Source organism: Conger conger, chromosome 15, assembly GCF_963514075.1.
Source record: "Conger conger chromosome 15, fConCon1.1, whole genome shotgun sequence".
In the NCBI taxonomy this organism is placed as follows: domain Eukaryota; kingdom Metazoa; phylum Chordata; class Actinopteri; order Anguilliformes; family Congridae; genus Conger; species Conger conger.
The window spans coordinates 27,528,070-27,549,827 of NC_083774.1; the positions used below are offsets into that span (position 1 = coordinate 27,528,070).

At 48.6% G+C, this 21,758-nt stretch overlaps 1 protein-coding gene across 1 annotated transcript in view; it reads left to right on the plus strand.

Moving 5' to 3' along the window:
• snrkb (SNF related kinase b) overlaps positions 1–21,184 on the plus strand; it is a 29,911-nt gene extending 8,727 nt beyond the window's left edge. The window contains exons 3-6 of the mRNA XM_061222841.1: positions 9,785–9,926; positions 15,064–15,282; positions 15,905–16,027; positions 16,531–21,184. Of these exons, the coding sequence (XP_061078825.1) occupies positions 9,785–9,926; positions 15,064–15,282; positions 15,905–16,027; positions 16,531–17,548 (1,502 nt within the window). The 3' untranslated portion in view covers positions 17,549–21,184. The remainder of the gene's footprint in view (positions 1–9,784; positions 9,927–15,063; positions 15,283–15,904; positions 16,028–16,530) is intronic.
• Positions 21,185–21,758: the final 574 nt, after the last annotated feature.

The following is a 21,758-nucleotide window of genomic DNA, read 5'->3' on the forward strand; positions in this document are numbered from 1 at the left end:
AGTACCATGGAGTTGCAGAGAGAGTAGTTTAAGTCTCGTAGAGTTGCAGAGACAGCGGCTTTGAGTGTGGCGTTGCAGAGAGGGAGAGTCCGTGGAGCGATGTAATCTGTGCAGGGCTTGCACTGAGGGACAGAGGCCGTTTGTGTCTGTGTCAGCAGGACCGCAGGCCCCGGCTCTGAGGTTATTAATGTGGCCGGGATCGGCAGGCGGCAGCCTCCTCCGTCAGCAGTGTGCGGTGACTGTCAGGATTGATACAGAGACGCGTCACACTCAGGGCGAAACAGGTCCCCAGCGCAAACTCAATGTGTTACAGCCTGGGAGGGACCGCGAGCCAGGGACAGGGGAAACCGCTGAGAATACACACAAAGACACTCGTTCAAGTGCTGAGTAACAACAAAAACCAGCACACCCTGCGCCTCTCCAGGACCAGGATTGAGGACCACTGATGCACAGTTGCTTCAGAATGTATTCACACCCATTCACTTTTTGCGCACTGTATTGGGTTGTCGATTTACATTTAAGGGTCTGAATACTTATATAAATGAGAGATTTCAGTTTTAGATTTAATAAATGTGCAAACCTTTCTAAAAAGATGTTTTCACTTTGTCATTATGGGTTATTGAGTATAGATGGACGGAAAAAAAGTGAAAGGGTCTGAATACTTTCAGTCGTCCTCAATCCTGGTTATGGAGAGCCGCAGGGTGTGCTGGCTTTTGTTGTTTACTCAGCACTTACTTGATCAATTAAAGCAGTTAATTACACAGTGAGCTTACCTCACCTGGTTTCTTGGGTCTGAGATGGTTGCTGATATTGTGGTGAAAACCTGCGGCTCTCCAGGACCGCAGATATACATTCATATACACTACGATGATCAAATCTGGCCATCAAATCCAAATCCCAGGTAAATAGGTGATTGATTAGTGCTACTGATTGGCCAGACTGGCTTCACACCAGAAAAGGGAGGGTGGAAAAGCAGCAAGGACTGTGATTTGATGATCTTTGCTCTGCAGAAAATGATTTAAATCTGCACATCTGCACTGTTTACTGCACTTCAAAGGCCTATCCACACCAAGAACTAGAACTGTAACTATAACGATTATGATGTGGGCATCCATGTTGATGAACAATATGTTCAGTCAATAGCCTCGGATATGTCATCTGCCATTTTTAATGTTGCCCCCGGTAAAATCCGTATTTGATTGGCCGTCAGTGTCTCATCGTTCTCTGAAAGAGATCCTGAAGATACCGTTCGTCACTGTCGTTCTTGTAGCTGTGGCGTGAACTTCTCTCGCCACTTGCGTTAGAATATTTTTTAAAACAACATATAAATACTTATTGTTATATATTTATAGTTATTAGTGTGGAAGGGCCTGGACACTGAGAGACAGTGAGGGGGCAGGCTGTCCAACACAGAGAAAGTGAAACTCTGTACTGTACAAACCTGCTTTAGTTCAGCCGGCCAGTAAATCAGAACTGGAACTGAGAGTGGGTGTGGAAAATTGAAGTGTTGAGAGCCAGGCTATTTCTGTCGAGTACTGTTGGCCATATCAAAACGCTGTAATCCCGTTAGCCAATCGGAGCAGGTCAGAGGAGGCATGCAAACACCTGGGCTTCAGTCTGCAGGGAGGACAATGAGGGGGGGAAAGAGGAGAGCGATTCCAGACGTACATCCTCCAGGAATTACAATGCACAACCCACATGCTCCCCAAATTAAACCCACGCCTGAGTTCTGTTCCAGACTTTTGACAAAGGGACAGTATTGCGGCCTTTGTGTGTGTGTATGTGCACGCGTGTGCCTGTGTGTGCCTGTGCCTGTGTGTGTGTGTGTGTGTGTTTGTGCATCTCAGAGCTAAGTCCTGTAAGTAGGTCAGAGCTCTAGGATTTGGGACAGCAGTGACAAGGTGGAGAGTGAGAGGATAGAAGGGACAAAAGGGCCCATGTGGACACTACTGTTACAGCACACAGCCTCAGGCAAGAACCCCTACACTGCTGAACACTCACACTGCTGAACCCCTACACTGCTGAACACTCACACTGTTGTCTGTAGAACACTTATAGTATAGAAGTCTTATACTGTAGTACAGTCATAATGTTGAACACTGGGTCTGTAGAACGCTCATGCTGTAGAATGCTGAGCCTGTAGAACACTCATAATATAGAACACTTGACTGTGTAGAACACTAATACTGTACAACACTTGACTGTGGAGAACACTGGATCTGTAGAACATTCATACTCTAGAACACTGGGTCTGTAGAACACTCATACTATAGAACGCTGGGATTGTGGAACACTCATACTGTAGACAGTTGACTGTGTAGAACACTCATACTGGAGAACACTGGATCTGTAGGACACTGGGTCTGTAGAACACTCGTATTGTAGAACACTGGATCTGTAGAACACTCATACTGTAGAACACTCATGCTGTAGACAGTTGACTGTAGAACACTGGTACTGGAGAACACTGGGTCTGTAGACCACTCGCATTGTAGAACACTGCATCTGTAGAATGCTCACACTGTGGAATGCTGGGCCAGAGTAATATTACATTGGAATGTTGGATTTATGGAACACTGGCTATGTGCTGCGCTGCTTTATGGAACACTGTGTTCTATAGCATCCTGAAACAGTAAAATATGAGATACAGTGTCTGTAGAGTGCTGCGTCTTTAAAATACAGAGCATGAGCAATGCTGGCTCTGTGGAATCTGCAGAATGGAAAATGTGTTCTGCAGCGACTGTGTGTCAGAGAGCTGAACTGTACCTTACTTCCTTCTTCGGAGGAGTTTAATTACATTCAGCTGACAAGACGGAAACAACCCCAGTCCACCTCATTATGAGAACTTACACGGTTTCCCAAAGTGCTGGTCAGACGTCGGGCATTAACCTCTTTCCGGCAGCGAGGGATTTAAATCCAGTCTAGACTCCGTTTGAAAGGGAAAACAGGCTATTTTTTCAATTGGATTATTTTCCTCTGTGGTTGAGCGTAGGTGGCGATGCGGTTCTGAAGGAGTCTTTGTTTGTTATGTAAGCGGTTATCTCGCTGCGCTCAGAGTCCGTTCCTGGCCTCCAGCTCTGCCACTGCCTGGGCACGGGATGCTGAGGACCGACCGCCAGGCCCTGTGCGGTTCTGTCTCACACCTCGACCGCACCTGTGGTCCTGTGCGGTTCTGTCTCACACCTCGACCGCACCTATGGTCCTGTGCGGTTCTGTCTCACCTCGACCGCACCTATGGCCCTGTGCGGTTCTGTCTCACCTCGACCGCACCTATGGCCCTGTGCGGTTCTGTCTCACACCTCGACCGCACCTGTGGTCCTGTGCGGTTCTGTCTCAAACCTCGACCGCACCTATGGCCCTGTGCGGTTCTGTCTCACACCTCGACCGCACCTATGGTCCTGTGCGGTTCTGTCTCACACCTCGACCGCACCTGTGGTCCTGTGCGGTTCTGTCTCACACCTCGACCGCACCTATGGCCCTGTGCGGTTCTGTCTCACCTCGACCGCACCTATGGCCCTGTGCGGTTCTGCAGCGCTTGTGACCGTGCAGTGCTGTATGTGCGTCAGAGCGAGACACCAGCGCTTGAATGTCACAGAGAATGCTGGGAAAAAAACATTATATAACCCACAGGAACAAACGACAGCCAGGAGCGGTAAACAAGACCAGCTCCTCTTCCCTCCTCTCTTCTCTCCTCCTCCAGGGGAAGCTGACATCCTGCCTTTTCCTCCGTTATGCAAAGACGGGTCATCAGAATTCAGAGCCGCGACAGAGAGAGGGTGTCCTGACCTTTAATAGACCTGTTTTATTAATAAACCACCTTTGATAATCCTGTTTTATTAATAAACTCCCTTTAAAAGTGCTGCTTTATTAATAAATCCCCTTCAAAATGTCCTGCTTTATTAATAAATCCCCTTGAACGGCCCCGTTTTATTTTAAAAAATCTGATACGTCTATGTTCCCTTGTGCAGACTTTCAGCTTCAATTTGAGGGTTTTTACATCCATACTGGTTGAACTGAATATGAATTACATCCCTTTTTACACAGGGTTTGTAGAGGGGTGACACTTCCCCTCCATCTTGGGCGCAGGGCTGGGCTGCGGTTTACGACGAGCCACTTAACTGCGTTCCAGAAGGGCTCCACTTTCCCTTTTCAAAATGGCGTCTGGCGCACAGGTAGATCAGGTAGAGCAGGACGGGCCTGAATGTGTTCCGTGCCCCAGGCCCTCACTGAGCGCGCTCAGAAGGGCCCCGTGTGAAACTGTATGTGAGTCCCTCTGGGCCCCAGGCTTCCTCCCGATCCAATCGTCCCCCAGATAGCCTGACTGACCCCTGACCCCTACGGCAGTACATCAGTACCCTGTGGAGCGTTGGCCTTTCGGTTTCCGTTAGCGATAGCAGCGTAGCAGTTTTCCCACCGCCGAACTGGGCCGGCGCCAGCGGTTAGCGTGAGACGCATTCCAGATCATTATCTAGCGGGCGGCAGAGGGCCCGCATTCCACAAAATCGTACAGAGGGGCGCGCCCTCAGGGTAACGTCGTCACAATGCCATCGGGCCCCCGTGGCCAATAGGACGGGCCGAACCGGAGTCTGCCTGCCGAGGGCTGAGCGAATCAGCCTGCTGCTCATTAGCACGTCAGCTGCCCTCTACAGGCCGAGCCTGAGAACAGCGCCCCGTCGAGGCACCGCAGCCCTCTTTCACTGGGTGATCGGTGCTACATGACATTCAAAAACAAGTGGTGTTTCTGAAGTGTGTGTGTGCGAGTGCATGTGTGTGTATATGCTTGAGATTGTGTGTCTGCGCGCGACTGAGCCCAAATCATGAACGCGTGCGTCAGTGTATCTGTGAGTGTCTGTATTCATGTAAATATGTGTGTTGATCTATCTGTGCATAAGGGTGCGATATGTGCATGACTATCCCTGTTTTTGTTCATGTGTGTGTGAGTGTGTGTGCAGTGGCAGGAGCCTGTTGGTTTGTGTGATTGTGTGTGTGTGTGTCAGTGTGGAAGCGTTTACATGACTGTGTCTGTTTATGTTTATGTGTGTGTGTGTGTGTGTGTGTGCATACAGTGGTTGAGGCCTGTTTGTTTTGCTGTTTGTGTGCCCTTTGCGTGAGCATGTCGTACCACAGTGTCTAATGTGCGTTAGGAATGTGTGGAACTCCCCAGCGGGTCATGGGAGAGAACAGTCACAGTGGCGTGTGGATTTTCAATTTGCTGTTACGTAAGACAGGGGTGAGGAGAGGGGAAGAGAGGGAGGAGGGAGGAGAGCAGTGGAGGAATGTGAGGGTGTGTGTGTGTGTGTGTGTGGCTCTGGCTGCATTATTAGACAGCTGACAGGGCTTTACAATGGTGCAAAGCAGGTTCCTTCTCTCTCTCCCTCTCTTGCCCTCTCCCTATCTCCCTCTCTTTCTATCCCAGCCTCTCTCTATCCCTCCCTCTGCTGCTCTCTCTCTCTCCCATCTCTACCCTAGCCTCTCTCCCTCCCTCTGTTCCTCTCTCTCTCCCCTCTGTCTACCCTAGCCTCTCTCATCCCTCTGTTCCTCTCTCTCTCCCCTCTCTCTACCCTAGCCTCTCTCCATCCCTCTGTTCCTCTCTCTCCCTCCCTCTCTCTCTGTCTCCCTCCCTCTCTCCCCCCCTCTCTCTCTCTCCCCTCTCTGTACCCTAGCCTCTCTCCATCCCTCTGTTCCTCTCTCTTTCTCTCTCTCTCCCTCCCCCTCTCTCTCCCTCCCTCCCTCTCTCTCTCTCTCTCTCTCTCTTTCTCTCTCTCTCTCCCTCCCTCTGTTCCTCTCTCTCCCCTCTCTCTACCCTAGCCTCTCTCCATCCCTCTGTTCCTCTCTCTTTCTCTCTCTCCCTCCCCCTCTCTCTCTCTCCCTCCCTCCCTCCCCCTCTCTCTCTCTCTCCCTCCCTCCCTCCCTCTCTCTCTCCCTCCCTCTGTTCCTCTCTCTCTCTCCCCTCTCTCTACCCTAGCCTCTCTCCCTCCCCCTGTTCCTCTCTCTCTCTCTCCCTCCCTCCCTCTCTCTCTCCCCCTCTCTCTCTCTCTCTCTCTCTCTCCCTCCCTCTCTCTCCCTCTCTCTCTCTCTCTCTCTCTCTCCCTCCCTCTCTCTCCCTCCCTCCCTCTCTCTCTCCCCCTCTCTCTCTCTCTCTCCCCCTCTCTCTCTCTCTCTCTCTCTCTCTCTCCCTCTCTCTCTCCCTCCCTCTCTCCCTCTCTCTCTCCCTCCTGGGCGGTTAGGCTGCCTGTGGGAGTGGGCCTCAGGCCCCTCAGCCTGTTTAAAGATGGATGCAGTTACAGCGCAGGGCGTCTCTCTCAGCTCATTACTCACAGGAGCGAGAGGCAGCGCAGGACAGGTGCAGCTAACCCCGCGCGCGGAGAGAGATAATGAGGGGAGAAGAGAAGGAGGGCTGATGGAGGAGTGAGAGAATAGAGAGAGAGAGAGAGAGAGAGAGGGAGAGGGAAGGAGGAAGACGACAGCAGTCTGGGTGTGTGGTAATCAGTCCCAGCTCTTCATGATGATGATGTTTATCTGGAAACTTTACACCTCTCTCTCTCTCTCTCTCTCTCTCTCTCTCCCCTCCCCCCCCTCTCTCTTTCCCTCTTATCCATCCAAGTTTGTATTTTAACCCCAAAGCACGTAATACATAAATACATTATTGTTATGATGGTTGGTTAGAAGAACAGCCAAAACAAATAATACATTGTGCTTTTCTTGGCTACACTAGGCACTGTCCCTTGGAAGGTCAGGTCTTCAGGCATAGCATAGCCCCTTTTTAGGGCCAGACAGCCTTTGAGCTTTTCTCTGTGTTTCTCAGTGACGCAGCCAGTTTTGCTAGTGTTGCTTCATAATTTGGGAATCTCGTATCATTCTATTGTCTGATTCAGAGGCTTTTTGAGCAGATGCTAGCATTGGGGCTAATTTGGGTTTGTGGGGTCTGAGTGGTCAGCTCACTGTACTATAACACACGACAGGCATTTTACAGCCTTGTATTTTACTAATTGATTAAGTTTCTTGGAAGGAATCGAATTGCTGTTTAGTGAAATAAATTAGTAATCAATATAGGCGTAATTCTACATCGTGCTCATTCGTTGGTGTTCACACAACTGAGAACTCTGCTTCCAGGATGTCTGTGGGTTTCCCATTGCGTTTATCTCAATTTTCAAAAAAGTTTAGCTTGTAAACCCGAGTACTTCAAAGCCTTGTTCTCTATTTGGTCCACCAACAATTTAAAATATTTCAAGCCAGATCGTAATTGGTATATCTATTGCTGGGGTATATCTATTTACTCTGGTAACATACCATTAATGCTCTCTCCCATAATTTGTTCACAGCCTGAGATATGGTCAGTTATGATAGATTAAGAATTAAATGGCCTTCAGTGCAGTGCGCACAAAACCAATGTTAAAACCCAACAATATACTCAGACACTGTGAATCAAGACTCCAAAAGAGATCATTATTACCAACAAAATAATATCATAGTTTGTGCTGTTTTCTCCTGTCATATCCAGAGACACTGTGCGGAGCATAATCTTTAGGAAAATCATCAACTAACACCAGGTAGTTCTATATGTTTCTTGGTGGGGCCCAGGTCTGACAGTATTGATCCAGTAAACTAGCGTTGGCAAATAGGTGACAGAACTAGGATTTTTTATTTTTTTTTGTAAAATGAAACTAGAGGTTCTCAGTTCTTGAACAGCATTGCAGTGAAGAACTCAAGCACTTTCCTGGTTTAGCTTTTTGCCATCTTTATTTCACATTTGCTTTATATTTGACATTATTTGAAGTGAAAAAAAAAATTACTTACTCCATTTCATAATTGTTTTTATTAATCTATGATGCACATTCACATTCTCATTTTGGTTTGGTTAAGTTTTTGGATTGCATAGGGAGTAAATGGTTCTGGAGCTCTGTGACAATTTGGAAAAGATATAGCCAAGCTTTTACTCAGAGTATCGTATTCCTAAAGGAAGCGCTGAAGACGTGTTTGTTAAGATGAAGTGAATGTGCTCCAGATGATCCCTCACACAGATGAGCCAGGGTTTCATTTGCTTTGCTCTTAAACCGAGAGCGCTGTCCAGATGTCGGGGAAATAATCCACAGTAAGGAATCAATCAGTCTTAGAAGGACCCTTTTAAACTCGCCATCTGTGTGAATCAGCTTCTTGTGTCAGAAAGATTTGGTCTGCTTGCTTTTCTGAGCTGCAGTGAATGTCGTTTCTCCATCCCGGGAGTGTCGAGGGACTGTGGTTATCTTTAACGGCAGCGTCATCATATTTGAAGTTTTTATGATGCTTGGTCTCAGTTTTTTATTATCTAACAGTAAAGTTTCTTGAGTTCCTCAAATCGTAGTTTACCGAGGGAATATGGTTAGCCGATGACGGTTGACAGCAGATTGTTGATTGTAGACGTTGTTGATTGTTGCTAACGTAGGTGAAGGTGCTAGTTTTGCACACTGTACCCGCCTTTCACCTTCTTCCACTCCTTTTCTGCGGTTCAATTCAACTGCTTTCATGGTGTGTAACGTAATGTAATATACTGGACTGCCAAAGCATAAAAATGATCAATGAGAATTAAATGCTAATCTTGACGGCAAAAATACAATTTCTTTAGTGCATTACTTTTTTCTCTCTCTTTATCTCTCTCACTCTCTCTCCACCCCTCTTTCTCTCTCCCTCTCTTAATATTTCCTTGTGTTTTGTTTTGCGGGCGTCGATGGTTTTCTGTGCCATGTGATGTTTGTGATGTTTGTTGTGCCATAATAAAGGTGTGTTAAAACTCATAACGCCCTCTTTCCTGCTCTCCGGCTCTCTCTCTTCTCCCATCGTTCTCTCTCTCTCTATGGCTCTCCATCTCTCTCTCCCTCTCTCTCTCTCTCGCTCTCTGTTTTCTCTCATTTCCCTTGTTCTTTGAGCAGATCTCGTTGTTCTTGGATGTTCCTAAATGGCTTCCTCTCCTCTCTCTGGCTCAGGAAGGAGGGGGAGGGACAGGAAATGGCTGCCGTCTAAAAGTACAGAGAAACACAGGGAAACACTCGGTGTGCTGTACTGTGTGCAATGTCAGAGTAGAGGAGAGGTCTCATAACTCATCTTCTCTTCCTTCACCTCTTACCTCTTTCTCTCTCTCTCTCGCTCTCTCTCTCTCCTTTGTCGTTCTCTGTCTCTTTGGCTGAGGCTGTCTCAGGAGTATTACATAAGGGCCCAGTTGTGTGAGACAAAGGCCCCACTCTTCTGCGCGTGTGTGTGTCTTCTCTATTGTGAGCGTTCTTTGTATCAGGGCTGCTGTCCTGTGCTTTGTTGATACATTCTGTCAGATGTGCATTAGGTACAATAGTATCCCTGGTGTAAAATCCAGTCAATCCATGTGAGCTTTACCAGCTTGATAATGGTCATAAGCTGGTCAAGCTGGGTATGAGCTGGTCAACCAGCATGTCCAAGCTGGTCTAGCTGGGTATGAGCTGGTCAACCTGCCAGTGCTGGTAGCTTATCTCATCTCAAACCATGTCGAGCTGGGAGCTGGTCTGAATTGGTCAACCAGCTAAACCATGTCCAGCTGGGAGCTGGTCTGAACTGGTCAACCAGCTAAACCATGTTGAGCTGGGAGCTGGTCTGAACTGGTCAACCAGCTAAACCATGTCGAGCTGGGAGCTGGTCTGAACTGGTCAACCTAGCTGTTTCATAACCTAGCTTGAGCTGTTTTTTTCAGCAGGGATTGCAGATATAATGTTTGTGGGATGTTTTTAATGTAATGTTGCTGTGGGGTTGCTGTAATATTGTTGGAATGTGTGTGCTGCAGATATCTGGTCCCTGGGGGTGATTCTGTACATGCTGGTGTGTGGAAAGCCGCCCTTCCAGGAGGCCAACGACAGCGAGACGCTCACCATGATCATGGACTGCCGCTACAACGTGCCCCCCCACGTCTCCTCCGACTGCAGGGAGTGAGTCACACCGCCGCCCTGCTGACACGCACACACACAGTCACACACACACACACACACGCACGCACACACACAGTCACACACACACACACACACACACACACACACGCACGCACACACACAGTCACACACAAACACACACACACAAACACCCACCCCCCCCCACACACACACACGCACACAGACACAAACACATGCGCGCGCACACACACACAAACACATGCGCGCGCACACACACACACACACACACAAACACACACACACAAACACATGCGCACACACACACACACACACAAATACACACACACACACACACATACATACACACAGTGGGTAAACACACACACACACACACACAGACACACACACACACACACACATACACACACACAGTGGGTAAACACACACACACACACACACACACACACAGTGTGTTACCTGCTCAGTGGAGTCACCTCCTGCCGCTCTGCGTCCCACTCCAGCCGAGCCCGTTCCACGGAGCCCGGCCTGCCGCCCCCCTCCCCCTCCCTCACCCCCCCTCCCCTCACCCCCCTCCCTCACACCCGCCTCGCCACTCTGCACCGCAGTGCCAAACCTCACACGCGTCCAACACCCCAGCACCCACCTGTCTGAACATCCCGTTCCCTGCTAGTGTTCCCATCACCACAGTGAGAGCCAGGGCCAGCAAATGGGAGAGTGTGATGCAGTCTCATGGGGAGTGTCTTGGTTGTGCAGAGTTGCTGCTCCATTTAACACTGGCACAGGATCAGCTCACCCTGACCTCCCACCCAACCCTCAGCCTGTTTCTGCAACACAGTGGAAACTTCCACCAGGCCGGGGGGTGCCAAATCTTATCCGAAAAGGGTCATTGTGGGTGCAGGTTTCTGCTAGGTTTTGAAATAGCTGGTAGCTGGTCATTTTGAGCTGGTCATAGCTGGATTTCACAGCAGGGATGACACCTAATTCTACTAATTGACTAGAATTAGGTGTCATTGAGCTGGGCTAAAACAAAAAACATGCACCCATACCAGCCATTCCATACCAGCCCATCCACACCAAGAACTATCGATAACTATAACAATAACTATAACCATAATGATGTGAACATCCACACCGATGAACAGTAATGTTCTGTAAATAGTCTCTCGGCCATGTCATCTGCCATTTTGCAGGTGACACCATAAGAATTTGTTTCATCATGTTTTATCGTTCATCAGCTGGAAAAAAAATGCTATGAAAGTGATCCCAACGATATTGTTCATTTCTGTCTGACTAAGCTTGTTTTTCTTTGAATTTATATTGCAAGTCGGACCCCAGGTAGACTAGTCGGTGCTTCTTGTGTCAACTAATGGGGATCCCTGTATCCCTGACTAGCTATCATTGTCGTTATAGACTCCGCCATCCACTTGAGTTAAAATGGTTTTTAAAACGACAAACGATTTATAGTTATCTTCATAGTTGTCTTCATAGTCTTATAGTTTCTTGGTGCGGATGGGCCTTAACACTGTACCTCTCAGGGAGGCAGTGGAAATGTAGCATGTGTTCATAGAGCACTTTTATCCAAAGCTGTCACACGCCTGGACAGAAAGCCTCAGACGCCACACCCGTATGACAGAGCAGGAAGTGGAACGGCCCCTGTTTCCTGCTTCCTGTTTCCCTTCTCTTGCTTCAGGGACAGCTGCCGCCGTTTCCTCCTAGCAGCCCCCTCCCTCCGGTTTTGGCCGTTCTCTCTCAGACTCCCCCCTGCTCACGGGGGGAAGCGCTGCAAATAGAACCCTCTCAGCTGTTATTGTCCCGTACTGCTTCGCTGAAGGAACGGGGCAGTTGTGTAAAGAAGCAGTTATTTATGAGTCCTCCTTGCGAGCGGTATTTTGGGACGGAACGGTACAGCCTCGCGGCTTCAATCCGCCGGGCCTTTTCCGCCTGAATGGGGCGCTTGTGCTCCTGGCCTCCGAGTACCACCTGGGTCACATGACCCTCAGGCCCGTTAAACAAGCTGCTTTGATGAGGAGGCCTCGGTCACGTGACCCCGTCTAAAGCTCCTTCGGTTGGCGGACATTGGTCAGTCGACCCTGCTGCAGTTTAAAGGCGTTTTGATCGGCCAGACTTGCTCCCCTCGTGGGTTGGTGTTCTGAACTGAAGCTGCACCCCTCTCTCCCTCCTCCCTTGTCACATGGGGCCACTCTGGGTCAGTCAGGGCACAGTGGGCTCTGTGTGGATAGGAACACAGAGGGCAGTATAGAGGGTGCAGAAGCTCAGAGTGGTATTAGGGGTGCCATATCTATAGGAGCAGTATAGGCAGTGTAGTATAATAGAAGGGGTTGTATAGGGGTGCAGTATGAAGGTGGGAACAGTGTAGGAGTGTATAGGGGTGCAGTATGGATGAGGGGATAGTGTAGGAGTGTATATGGGTACAGTATGGATGAGGGGACAGTGTAGGAGTGTATATGGGTGCAGTATGGAGCAGGTGACAGTGTAGGAGTGTATATGGGTACAGTATGGAGCAGGGGAAATTAGTGCAGGGTGAGGGTGGAGAGGAGAGTATAGGGGTGCATTGGGTGGATGGACAGACATGTATAAAGATTCAGGACTTATTTGTCACTGTTGCTCTGAAGCTTGGAGCAGCAGTGTTTACCACAACCCCCACAGAGTGCACAAGACAGAGTAATCCTCTTCATCCCTCTTCACTCCAGATGTGTATGTAGGTTAGAGAGAGAGAGAGGGGGGGGGGGGAGACAGAGCATAATGCAAAGTAGACTGAGCTGATTAATTACATGAATCATCTGAACAAGCACAGGTACGTGCAGCACACACACACACACACACACACACACACACACACACTGAGCTGGCTTACGCAGCGGCTCCCCCTGGTGGTCACACAGAGGAGCAGCAGGACGCTGCACCCTGGCCCTGCTCCAGACTGTCCTCTGTTGATCTCGACCTCTTTCGCCCTCCCGTCACTGTCCGCAGACACAGAGCGTACAGTCACAGTCAGCAGCGCGCGTAGCGTGTAAACACAGGTCTGTCTGGGACGTGACAGATAGCACAGCCTTTTCCTTCAACGACCGCAGCGGTGTGTGTCCCAACAGAGAGCCTTTAACACACACACACAACACACGCACACATACATACATACACACACACAAACACATGCACACATACATACATACACACACACAAACACACGCACACATACATACATACACACACCTTCACATACACATACACCCACACACACACACACATACACACGCACACATACATAGGCACACATTCACATACACCTACACACACAACACACGCACATACATGTACACACACGCGCACACACACACACACACACACACATGCACACACAACACTATGCATTTCGAAATTCTAATTCATGTTGCTTTATTGGCAAGAAATACATATGTAAATCTAGTCAAAGCAGATGAAAATTAATTTGAATACATTGGTACAGGAAATAATAATGAGAGTGAACCGTCTCAAAACAAAAACAACTACACAATAACAATGGTGATACTGAATCAAAAGAAGTACACAAAATGGATCTCTTGTGTCTGAGGATGGTCATATTATATCCAATACATTGTTTGCATTTCAATGTCTCTGAAATTCTAGGCTAATTCTAGCCTCTCTAATTCAAATATGCACTGTTTGCATAAGGAGTTAACTTGTGTTCAGTCAGTATTATTGATGACCACAAATGGTACAGTACGGTACAAATGCTATACAAATATTATCTGTGTCGTCACCTCCCACCACAGTGTAAACTACAAGTAGGATAGTGCTGTCTATGTACAAGTGTGCATTTTAACTCCTGACCATGAAAGACAGTTTAAATATTGCCAAAAACACTCAGTGAGCACTTTATGAGCTTGTCAATGTGAATATTTAATCAGCCAAGCATGTGGCAGCAACTAAATGAATAAAAGCATGCGGAAGTTCAGCTGTTTTTCAGATCAAATGTCTAAATTGGGAAGAAATGTGATCTAAGTGACTTTGACTGTGGAACAATTGGATATGAGTATCTAGACCATAGACTGTATAAAAAATAGGCTTGACAGGGTGGATTGAGTATCTCAGAAACTGCTGATCTCCTGGGAGTTCCAACAGTCTCTAGAGTTTGCAGAGTGGTGCGAAAAACAAAAATTATCCAGTGAGCAGCAGTTATGCGGGCAGAAACTAATGAGAGAGGTCAGAGGAGAAGGGCCAGTCTGGTCAAAGCTGACAGGAAGGTGACAGATATAACCACGCGTTACAACAGTGGTATGCAGAAGAGCGTCAAATCTCAAAGTGGATGGGCTACAGCAGCAGAAGACTGAGTCTAAAAAATAAGTAAAATAAATACATAATGAAGTGCTCACTGAGTGTATATTGGTAATATAACTTGATTATTATGATTATTATAACATGTTGTGTTTATTGCAGTATGTAGTGGTAGTGGTAGCAGTAACATTAGCAGTAGCAGTAGAGGTAATGGTAGCAGTAGTATTAGCAGTAGCAGTAGCAGTAGCGCTAGTGGCAGCAGTTGCAGTAGCATTAGCAGTAGTGGTAGCAGTAGCAGTAACATTAGCAGTAGCAGTAGTGGTTATGGTAGCAGTAGCAGTATCAATATTAGCAGTAGTGGTAGCAGTCGCGGTAGCAGTAGTGGTAACAGTACCAGTAACGTTAGCAGTAGTGGCATTAGCAGTGGGGTTAGCTCTAGCGGTAGCAGTAGCAGTAACATTAGCAGTAGTGGCAGCAGTGGCATTAGCAGTGGGGTTAGCTCTAGCGGTAGCAGTAGCAGTAGTGGCAGCAGTGGCATTAGCAGTGGGGTTAGCTCTAGCGGTAGCAGTTGCAGTAGCATTAGCAGTAGCATTAGCAGTAGTGGTAGCAGTAGCAGTAGTGGCATTAGCAGTGAGGTTAGCTCTAGCAGTTTCAGTTGCATTAGCATTAGCAATAGTAGTAGCAGTAGCAATAGCAGTTGCAGTAGCATTAGCATTAGCAATAGCAATAGCAGTTGCAGTAGCATTAGCAATAGTAGTAGTAGTAGCAGTAGCATTAGCAATAGTAGTAGCAGTAGCAGTAGTGGTAACGGTTGCAGTAGCGGAAGCGGCAGTAGCTCACGGTTACTCTCTCTCTCCCTCAGTCTGATAGCGCGCATGCTACAGAGGGACCCCTCTCGGCGGGCGTCTCTGGGGGAGATCGAGGAGCACCCCTGGCTGCGAGGCGTGGACCCCTCCCCCTGCCCCACGGGCCGAGCCTCCGCCCCCCTCACCTCCCACCACAGCCTGACGGCCGAGGAGCACCAGGCCATCCTGCAGGCCATGAGCAGCGGAAACATCGCCCCCCGCGAGGCCGTGCAGGAGTGAGTCCCGTTCCCTTCCTCTTCCCTCTCTCCGCCCTTCTCCTCCTCCAGGTCCTCCTCTGCCTCATTCATTACAGTTATTTAGCTGACGGCTTCATCCAAAGCGACTTACAGTTGATTAGACCAAGCAGAGGCCAAGCCCCCCCTGGAGCAATGTGGGGTTAAGGGTCTTGCTCAAGGGACAACATCTGCACTGATCTTATTTTGGCTACACCGGGGCTTGAACAACCAACCAACCTTCCGGGTTCCAGTCAATGCCCTCTTTGCCCCTACTGATTAAAATCCAGGGGCTTTATTCTGAAACTGAGAGGACAAATTAAACTGTGATAGGCTGACACAATTTAATTAATTAATGGGAGACACTGGTTATTTATTCGTTTTTATTTATTTATTAATTTGTACTTTTATAATATTTATAATCTATATTTATCCTTAAATAAGGGATTTTTTTGCCCCCTCCCTTGTGATTTCAGAGGCATTTTGAGAATTATGAGGGCATTTTAGCCCTTTGCCCTTATATGGCCTCCTATTTCTGACCCTGTTATACAGTAATTAGCTCAGTTCATTCAGAACGTGTCTCAGACGGTTTCTCTCTCTCTCTCTCTCTGTCTCTCTCTCTCAGGGCACTGGAGGCTAACCAGTATAACCACATCACAGCTACCTACTACCTGCTGGGGGAGAGGCTCCTGAGAGAGAAACAGGAGCAGCAGGGGCAGACTGAGCCAGCCCAGCCCCATACACTGCAGTAAGCACCTACCAGATACAGGTCACACACAGGTCACACACGGGTCAGATACAGGTCACACACAGGTCAGACACAGGTCACATACAGGTCACATACAGGTCAGACACAGGTCACATACAGGTCACATACAGGTCTCATACAGGTCACACACAGGTCACAAACAGTTCACACACAGGTTACACACAGGTCAGATACATGTCACACACAGGTCAGATACTGGTCACACACAGGTCACACACAGCAGGGTCAGACAGAGCCAGACCAGTCCCACACACTGCAGTAAGCACCTGCATACTGCCAGGTCACACAAAGGTTAGACAATCCCATTTTCCAAAAGATTTACACATGTGCATCACACACGGACACCCACACACCCACAAATGCACACATGCACTCCATGCACATACACACATGCACACAGACACATAATACACACATTCTCACATACACACACACACACACACACACACGCACACTCACACTCCTCTCTCTCTGTACTGCAGGAGGCCTGTGTCAGCGCCCCTGGATCTGGGTGATGGGGGGAGGCGGGACCTCCTCAGCAGCTCCCCCTGCAGGAGCCTAAGCCGGGAGGAGGAGCGGAGCTTCCTGTCTGAGCAGCGGAGCTTCCTGTCTGAGCGGCCCTCCCTCCCACTGACGCTACACCCCGCACCCCCCAACGAGCTCACGCCTGTGAAGGCCGTCTGCGCCCTCCAGCAGATCTTCGAGGAGGAAGAGGAGGAGGAGGAAGAAGAGGATGCCCAGGTCAACCTCCAGAAGCAGGAGGACCCAGGTCTGGGAGGGGGTGGGGTTAACATAGAGGTGGGTGGGCCTAGAGTAGTGGATGGACAGGCCAGGGGGGAGGGGTCAGAACAGGGTGTAACAGAGGAGGAGAACACACCTGTGCAGGTGGTGGAGCCTGAGCGGTCAGGTGACCTAAAGAGGGTGGAGTCAGAGCATCAGGTGACTGAAGCAGTAGGTGTTGTGGGAGGAGACCTGCCTCTGAAAGGGGTGGAGACTGTCAGTCAGGCGGAGCCTGTGGAGCCCACGCCCACCACAGAAGGCCCCCAAGCCCCGCCCACTCAAGACAGGAGCCCTTCCAGTCACCCAAAGGGGGTGGAGCCCCACCCCCAGAGTGTACACGCTGTCGACGGAGACCCCAAACCCATGCAGGAACACAACAACAACACCCTCCCCAACCTGCTGGAGCGGGGGCAGCCCAGCTCCTCACCCCGCTCCCTGCCGCGCAACCACTGCGTGGACCTGGGCCCCGACGGGGTGGAGCCGCGCCCGGGGGCCCCTCTCCCCGGCCCCCAGGGGTCCGCCCACAAAGAGCCGGGGCCCACGGGGGGCGAGGCGGGGCCTGAGCCCGCCCCCAGGGGTCCCAAGAGCCGGAACGTGAACCTGCGGGACCGGCTGCTGCAGTTCCCCCTCTGCGAGAAGGCCCTGTCCTTCAACATCCAGCCCACCTCCAAGGAGAAGCTCCTCCCCTTCGCCCAGTACAACTGCTGCCACGTGCTGTAGGCCCCGCCCTCCGAATACGCCCACAGCCTACCACTGTAGCCCTGCGCTGTAAGGCCCCGCCCCCACCAGCCCTTGGACTGCCTCACACTGCTCTCATAGGGCGCGCTCGATTAGGGGGCTCCTGGTTGGTTGGGGATGTTGGCTGGGTGGAGTTTTCGCTCAATTTCGACCGGGCTCATTTCGGCGGAACGCTGCCTGCTCTAATGGTGCGTTCACGGCATCTCGGAAGTGATGCCACCTTTGCAACCTTTCGACACAAGCGCTGAACGCATCATAGCTAAGCAGTGACAAGTGATGATGTCACGCCCCGGTTTTACCCGGTCACGTGACACGGCTTTGGTGAACGAGCGCGCCCATAGCCCTGTGTGTGCGCGGGTGGGGTTGGGGGAGGATTAGAGGACACAACGAACAGTCTAACCCTGGAACTCGTGCGACCTTTGACCTCCTCCCCCTTTGTGTTACCCATAATTCCTGCTGCTAAATTGTAGAGTGTTCCACCTTCGGTTCGATTACGGACATCCCAATGGCCTCCTTCCAGCACGACGAGATGGGAGATGTTCCTGGCTTTGGGAACGCCTGAAAGACTTATAGCTTCTCCCTGCAGTGCTACCCCTGTAGTATAGCTAGCTTCCCTTGCAATATAACCACTGTGCTGTGGCAAATCTCACCATTAGCATGACGCTACGTGAATGGATCTCAATGACGACACTCCCTCCCAGACATAGATGCGTCTACAGAAGGTTTGCTGAATGAGACAGCCCCTGTACCTGTTTGGTTTGGGACAGGGGCTGTGTTCGAAACGGCATACATACTCTTAGCTTACGACTCGTACTACATTTCAATGAAAATCAGTCTGAAATTTAGTACGAGTAGTATGGTAGTATGCAGAAATAGAGTAGTATGGTAGTATGCAGTTTCGAACACAGCCAAATAGTTTGAGTTGGGCAGGGGGGGGCTCTCTTCATTGTGAGGTTACAGGTTATCATGTCATCATGTGGGTGGAGCTGGAGATGTGTACATTTGGAAGCCTGTTACATTCGAGCTTTTAACTTTCAACAAACTTTGTAGAACAAAAGACGTAATGTTACAAATCTGTAACAGCAACACTGACAAGGACAGTGTGGTTTTTATGACTGGCTTCACGAGAGAAACACAACAACGAGGGAATGAAACGATATTGACAACAGCAATGCAGGACTTGCAGATTCTATATATTAACTTCAACTTTTATTTTGAAAACTTGAATATTAATTCCCCCAAAAAATATTCTATGAAAGCATTGAATTATTTAAAAGAGTAAAGAACACTGATGGTTTATAGGACAAGGAGGAGAAATTGTTCCAATTTCATCTTCCGATTTTTGTATGTGGGCTTTGTCTGAGAGTGTGTGAATGCAGTGGGTGGTTGTGAGGTTCATATGACCAAAAGGAGCTCAAATGTGTTGTTCTGCACAGATTGTAATCAGACCTGGGTCAAATACATAATTGTTTTGGATCCAAATACTTTTCCACATTTACCTGCTATAGCATCCTTTGAGCTGAACATTGAGCTGGTCAAGCTGCTCATAAGCTGTTTAGCTGGGTATGAGCTGACCAGTGCTGGTAGCTTGTCCAAGCTGGTAGATGCTCCACCATATTGGAACCGATGAAATACTCTCAAACAGAGCAAATCCCGCCTTCTGCTCCTTTTGGCTGGCTCAGTTGCACCAGGCAAGCTCAATCGAGCAGAGAAAAGTATTTGAATCCAAAACAATTCCGTTTATTTGACCCCGGTCTGCTTGTAATAAGAGTTACATTATCCAAACAGCTACAGTCACTCCCATAGTCAGGCTGTGTGTATTTTATTGGGCGCTTTGGTAAACCTGCTCTGTCTGTTATAAGTGAAGGAACTCTTCCGTTTATTATTATTACTTTAGAAACCGCATAGAGGCTGCTGTATCTCCTACAGGCATCACTCAAAAATACCATCACACCCACAAAGGGACCCCAGCATCTGAGGAGACCGGCGATATGAAGAAAAGCATTTTAATACTACTGACCATGCTAGGTTGGCTCGATGTAACTCTTTGTAGTTTAAATAGTGATACATGTTAACTTCCACATTTTTATCAGAGAAATGGAACGTTGTTGCGGTTCTCTGAAAATAAGTGTTAAGGAACTTGCAGGTGCAGGAATGAGTGTTCACATTTCTAGTATGTTTTAAATGCAGGTGTTATCAGTAATACGCAGAAGAAGATATTAATCAGATACTGTACGTCTGTTGTGCAGAGGTAGAAAGTCCCGGGGTCTGAGAGTAAAAGTCCTCCTGTGAGTTTCTTCCACCCATGAACTCAGCCAGCAGATTTCATGAATTAGTTCTACCTCCTGGCTGAAGAATTGCGCAAATTCGCAAATCCAGATAATTGAAACAAAATACTGGAGAGGACTTGTACTTTCTGAACCTGGATTTTCCACCTCTGCGGTTGTGACACAGGATTGTGTCAAGTGTCATATGAAATAAGCTTCCTGTTTTGTTTTTTCATTTCTGTGGTTTGATGGCGATTTGTGTGGCTGTGAACGAGAAAGGAGTGTGATAGAGACTGTGTGTCGAAGTGTTGTATGTTAGTGGAGAGCACAGGTGCGTTAGCCAACGGGCAGAGATTGTTCTTTGGCAGAAGATTTGTTCAAAAAAGCTAAAGTTATGAACAAACAGCACAATTACCTCAACGAAACTGACACAACCAAATAAAGAGAGGCCAGAATGGAATGGAAGCTGTTGTCATCCCTGCTGTAAAATTCAGCTATGCCAGTTTGAACGGCTTGAAAATTGAGCTGTTCATAAGTTGGTGTAGTCGGTTATGAGCTGGTCAACCAGCTAGTGTTGGTAGCTTGTCTGAGCTGGTAGCTAGTCAACTGGCTACCAGCTGTTTAAAAACCTAGTTTGAGCTGGTCAAACCATGTCAAGCTGGGAGCTGGTCTGAACTGGTCAACCAGTTAAACCATGTTGAACTAGGAGCTGGTCTGACCTGGTCAACCTGCTACTAGCTGTTTCAAAACCTAGCAGTTGTTTGTTTCAGCAGGGATGAGAAACAGAGTGGGGACGTCCAGTAAGACTGGTGCGTTGTTTCTGAACAGTGTTACTCTTAGTTTTTGGCCACGGCACAGTGTTCGGAGGGAGCCCGTTCGTGACTTGGTCCCCGTTACCACAGAAAATGGTGCCTCAGCTCTGGTTTCAGTTCAGGCCATCCTGGTCGGTTCGAGCCGACAGCAAGAAACCATAGATATCTTGGGAGGAAGCAGAGGAACGGCCATAGACGTCTGCAGCAGCTGAGAGTGAGGCCAGGTGTCGGTGCAGTGGAGGCCTGTAGAGGCCTCTGTGGGCTGTGTACTGATACAAACACACACATTCACACCCACACACACATACGTACACCTTCTCCCAGTTTTAGCTTTGTAAGTAGATGTGGGTCTCTGTTCTTCCACCCTATGAATATCCACTCCATGGTGATTGGGGGGGGGGGTTATGGGGTCATGTGTGGGTCATGCATGGGTCATCCTGCACTCTGCTGTAGACCCAGAAACACCGATTAAAACTGACTGTGTCTCGATGAGATGAAATTATTTTTCTATTTATTTATTAAAAACGATTTAACCAGCAGGTGTTCGGTGTGGTGTTTCCTAAAAGGTGTGTCGGGGTGTCTGTACTGTATGTGCAGGGGGTCGGGTTGAGGGCGGAGGTGTAAAATCCAGGTTCAGAAAAGAAAAAGTCCTCCCCAGTACTTTCTTCATATCACTGGGATTACTAAATTATGAGGGGGTTACTCATTGACATTGGAAGCTGAAAATGATTACAAAACGCATGCCTAATGCCAACCCAACACCAGAGGGCTGTGCTGGTTACAGTGATGCAGTCTGTCCAGCAGGGTGTGCTGCTGGGCTGGATTCTGAGAGTCTGTCGCAATATGTATAATTATAGAATTAATTATTTATTCAATACAGCAGCATTCTACATGACTTGCATTGTCTTACCTGCTACCAGTCACCAGAAGGAGGATGGGTTATGTGCTAGCCCATGTCTTGCAGCATCTCTCTCTCTGTCTCGGTAACTGATATAATTATGGACAGACCTGGAGGGATCTTGGGGAATTTATCGCCCATCTTACCAGTAGGAAACGGTTTGAGGGTCGCCATGGCGATTCTGACATGTGACAACACCCATGATTAAACCGCAG